The sequence below is a fragment of the Cryptomeria japonica genome, chromosome 8, assembly GCF_030272615.1.
Source record: "Cryptomeria japonica chromosome 8, Sugi_1.0, whole genome shotgun sequence".
NCBI lineage: Eukaryota > Viridiplantae > Streptophyta > Pinopsida > Cupressales > Cupressaceae > Cryptomeria > Cryptomeria japonica.
This window is the reverse complement of record NC_081412.1, coordinates 224,950,404-224,955,603: the sequence shown is the minus strand read 5'-3', so window position 1 is coordinate 224,955,603 and position 5,200 is coordinate 224,950,404. Positions and strand designations below refer to the sequence as shown.

The 5,200-nt window shown below is 37.4% G+C and overlaps 1 protein-coding gene across 1 annotated transcript; it reads right to left on the bottom strand.

Annotated features, from left to right (window-relative positions):
* Positions 1–1,269: 1,269 nt before the first annotated feature.
* On the bottom strand, positions 1,270–4,905 carry LOC131855922 (LRR receptor-like serine/threonine-protein kinase GSO2). Its single transcript, XM_059209914.1, has 2 exons — positions 4,076–4,905; positions 1,270–4,003 (listed from the first exon to the last, which is right to left on the bottom strand). The coding sequence occupies exons 1-2, from the start codon at positions 4,893–4,895 to the stop codon at positions 1,512–1,514; spliced, it is 3,312 nt and encodes a 1,103-aa protein (XP_059065897.1). The 5' UTR covers positions 4,896–4,905; the 3' UTR covers positions 1,270–1,511.
* Positions 4,906–5,200: the final 295 nt, after the last annotated feature.

Here is a 5,200-nt window from a genome sequence, read left to right as displayed (position 1 = left end):
CCTAGGCAAATAGAATTAAAAAAATTCATCAATGCTAACATTAAGGAAAACAAAAGTAGCTCTAGTATCAAAAACAATAAATTCACATCCATGTGCATTATTCATGAATTAGAAACCATCATTATGAACACCAATTTCAAATTTGAATGGTCAAAGACTCCCAAGTGAAAAATAGACAAATCACATTGATTTTTTATCACATCATAGCTATTGTATTTTACTACACAAACATCCATATTGTAATTACATTTATCACTAACTTCACAACTTAACTAGCAAATAGAAGCTTCTAGCTCTATATCAAATTTTGGCTCATCATTCTCTCCAAGTTTTCTTTTTCAAAATTTTATCCTATATGAGTTAATTAATATTATTCACTTTTTCGCTCAACATGATTATCTTTCACATTTTTCTTTTGCACAATATATTGAAGGAAATTATTTCATTAGTACAAATATATTTTTTAAGAAGCAAATCTTTCATATTCAAGATTTTGAGATTTTTATTAATCTAAACTACATAATTATATTTTTTCCATAAACTTGTCGTATTTCTAAATATCTCAAAATGAAACAAAAATTTGCATTAATTGTCTTTATACTAAAGAACTAGGTCCATTGAGGCAATTGACCATACATGATCAAAAGTATGCCTCAAAGTCATTACATATCAAATGGTAAATTTACATACAAATTAATTTAAATTTCTTGAATTATTTATAAATTTAGTTATTTTAAGATTACAATTAATTGTGTCACCAAAATGGTCAATAAAGAATGCATAAACTCATGCCATGCAAAATAGAGAGGTAAGATAAATTCAAGTACCATTTCTTTACATCATTTTCAATAACTTTAACAAAAAGTTAAAGATTATATCATCATCATCCTCTATCCAAATATCAATTTTCAATTCAATAAAGTTTTGAAGATATTTATTTCTCTCATTTCCTCTTCCTTCAAATTGACCATAATAAAATAGAATATAAAACTATATTTAAAAATCATATATAAAAATTCTTACGATTATAATTAACAAAATATTCACAAATATATATTTCACAATTACTTTTTAATAAAATACTTTAATTTTTTATACTCTATACAATCTTTTCCAACATAATCTTTTAACATTCCAACTATAATCCTATCTACAACAATTTACACATTAAATTCAACTATAATCTTATCTTAAAAATTTAAACATTAAATTTAACCACTAAATGAACTATTTCATTAAACTTTTTACAACCACCTCTTACTTATTAAATATCGATAAATATATTAAATAGTATTAGAATATATAATGCCTTTAACATACATTCAATATATTGCACGTAGAGTTTTTAGCTGGCCTAGGAGACTTCTGTACTTGCCATTTGCTTTATTCTACACTATATTTAAACTCTGACTAAGCCGGAAATAGGTGAATTTTATCAACGGATTACGTTAACCAAATTGATAAATCTATCAGGAAGTGAGATGAAACCAAAACATTTTGAAAGTGAAGAACTAACCAGTGGATGTGGATGTGGATGAGTGAAATGTAAAACGCGGATTGTAGTCCAAACTCCAACTACACGTTTGCGATTCCACAACTCCATGAAAGCCTCTGATTTTGAAGAGCCTACTGCAAAGCCAAAGTCTGTCCCACCATATTATCGATACCATTGTTCCACCAAATGCAATCCCGAAACCCAACCCCACAGCAATCATGGACACATTTTCATCAATTATAGTCCATATTGATTTGGTCTTCGCTAAAGGTGATGGGACTACAGAAGCATTGTTCTTTGGGCTGCAATTCGGTAGAGGCGCCCCGCATAAACATGGAGGATTTTTCTGGAATGACTTGGCAGTGAATGACTGTAACTGAGTTCCTCTGGGTATCTGTCCACAAAGACTGTTAGAAGATAGATCCAAGTAGGCCAACAGGTACAATACAGACAGCTCCTCAGGAATGCGCCCTCTTAGCTCATTTTTAGACAAGTCCAACTGCTCCAGAGTCCATATCTGCCCAAGAGAAGCTGGTATCACACCTTCCAAATGATTTCCAGAGAGATTTAGTAATCTCAGACTGCTCAACTTCCCTATGCTTTCTGGTATCTGCCCGCTGAGATTGTTACTTGATAAGTCAAGTACGGTGTTTGAACTCAGAACATATTCCACACTGTACTCATTTCCCTTGATTACCATGGGTATTTCCTCATACAATGTGTTTCCACTCAGCTGCGGATCTCCCAGGACTCCAAACCCCTTGAGATTCTCAAGATTAGAGGGTATTCGTCCATCAAACTTATTGTTTGATAAATCCAACACCTGCAAATTGGTGAGATTTACCATCCATGCAGGAAGGCTACCGTGAAGCTGATTATACCCCAGGCTCAAAACTCTCAATTTCTGAAAATTCGCCAAGTACCAAGGAAGCTCACCTCTCAAATGATTCCTCCTGAAATCCAAAAGCTGAAGCTCCTTACAGTTGGCCAAGGATGCAGGAAGAGTACCCGAGAAGTTATTGGAGTGTGCAGACAACACTTCCATAGAAGAAGAATAAATCATATCTAAATTTCCATGGAAGAAATTGTCCGACAACTTCAACTTTTTCAAAGATGTCCAGTTGCTAAGTGTGGGGGAAATTTTACCTGACAAAGAGTTACTGGATAGTATCAACTCTGTCATCAAGTTGCAGCTGTCAATAGAGGGTGGAATCTTTCCACTCAGCTTATTTTGGGACAAAATTAAGCGCTTGAGTGCAGTGCAATTAGTGATACCCTCAGGAATATTTCCATCCAAGTTGTTATCTGACAAATCCAAAAGCTGAAGCTCCTTACAGTTGGCCAAGGATGCAGGAAGAGTACCCGAGAAGTTATTGGAGTGTGCAGACAACACTTCCATAGAAGAAGAATAAATCATATCTAAATTTCCATGGAAGAAATTGTCCGACAACTTCAACTTTTTCAAAGATGTCCAGTTGCTAAGTGTGGGGGAAATTTTACCTGACAAAGAGTTACTGGATAGTATCAACTCTGTCATCAAGTTGCAGCTGTCAATAGAGGGTGGAATCTTTCCACTCAGCTTATTTTGGGACAAAATTAAGCGCTTGAGTGCAGTGCAATTAGTGATACCCTCAGGAATATTTCCATCCAAGTTGTTATCTGACAAATCCAACAGCTCCAGCGAGATCAAACCACTGATAGATTGTGGAATATTCCCGGAAATGTTACTGCTTGAGAGGAACAGCTGCTTAAGATTTATGAGTTTACCAAAACTATCTGGCATAGGACCAGTGAAATTGTTAGAAAATAGATACAGGTTTTCTAAAGATTGGAGCTTTCCAATGGACTCCGGAAGCACGCCTGTGAAAATGTTTGTATCCAAAGCAAGGGATTTCAAATGTTGGAGGTTTCCTATAGCCTCGGGAACTATCCCTGTCAAATTGTTAGTGCCCAAGTAAAGTGATTCAAGCTTGGTCAATCTAGTAAAATGTTTCAAGGTGCCTGTTAAACTATTTCCGCCCAGATTTAGATAAGTTAACTCTGACAAATTTCCAATGCCATTGGGAATCGGTCCCGTGTATTTGTTTATGGCCAAATCTAAGTAAGTTAACTGGGTGAGATTGGAAATAAATTCTGGAATTCTCCCTACAAATTTGTTCTGAATTAAGGAAAGAGTGGTGAGGGGTAGCTTGAAGATACTCAGAGGCAGGGATCCGTTCATTAGGTAGTTCCATCCAACATCAAGCCACACAAGATTGCTACAGTTTCCTATTTCTGCAGGTATAGAACCTGTAAGATTGCCTGGGCCATACAGTGATAATTGGACAAGCTGTTTCAAATTTCCTAGTTCGGGTGGTATGTTACCAGTCAGCGAGTTACCCCCCAGAAACAGTACCTCAAGTGAAGAACAATTACCCAAAGCTGCAGGGATTTGAGACATCAACCTGTTAAAGTGCAGGCCAAGGATTTGCAATTTCTCCAACCTCCCCAGTTCAGACGGGATGCCACCTGTCAAGGCGTTGTGCGGAAAATCAATGATAGATAAATTAGAGCAATTACTGAGAGAAGTAGGGATGCTACCTGTGAGACTGTTATAGCCCAGGACCAAATCAAGCAGAGACGTGCACCTCCCTAGAGAATTTGGAATGCTTCCATCGAGACTATTGTGGGACAAGCGGAGATGCTCTAAGTTACCCATAGAACCAAATTCTTTTGGTATGATCCCCGTCAAGTTGTTGGTAGAAAGTCTGATCCACTGAAGTTGTGTGCAATTAGCAAGAGATTTGGGGATGGAACCCATCAGTAGATTTGTGTTGAGGTCGAGTAACCGCAACGCTTTTAGTTTGCCAAGCTGAGGTGGAATCCTTCCCATCAAAGAATTGCTGGAGAGATTCAAATTAGCTAGCAAAGATAGGTTCCCTATGGAAGGAGAAATGGTACCTTGTAATCCCAATTGAGGAAGAATGACTGCAACCACTCTGTGGGTATGTTTTCTGCACCAAACACCATTCCACGAGCACACGTTTTCTGAATTGTTTGAAGTCCAGCTGGAAAGCGACTGCATGGGGTCGGCTGCAATGCCACTTCTGAAAGAGAGAAGGGCTTCCACGTCCCTCTTTTCAAAAGCATCTTCATCACCTTGGTCGAGTAGCATACGTTCTTTCACAGCAGAAAACGTTTCAACCATGGGAGGGATATGTAAAGCAGAGGCATGATGAGAATAGGAGGTGTTGGGAATCGGTAGTGCGATGGTAGTGGTTAGTGCGAATGCCAGAACCAAGCTTAACCACAACTTTTGAATCAACATACTTCCTCTCATTTGCACGACCTCTGTTTCTTGACAAATTATCCAGCGATTGCCCACTTTTATTGACAGGAGGTGTTGGGAATGGGTAATCATTGATTGTCTTGACTTATGATAGTCGGCGGACTTGGCTCCCCGTTGGTGACGCAATCCAAGCAATAAGTGATTGTAAATACTTTTCCACGGTCTTACTCGTGGTGTTCAAGCTAACAATCTGAGCAATAGTTGATTAAAAAATATAATATGGATAAAAATATTATGAAGATGTTGTGCGGAAAATCAATGACGGATAAATCGGAGCAATTACTTAGAGAAGGGATGCTACCTGTCCGGTGAGCTGGTTATCAACGTCCCCAGATCAAAAGGGATAATACCTGTGGGACCAAATCAAGGAGAGACGT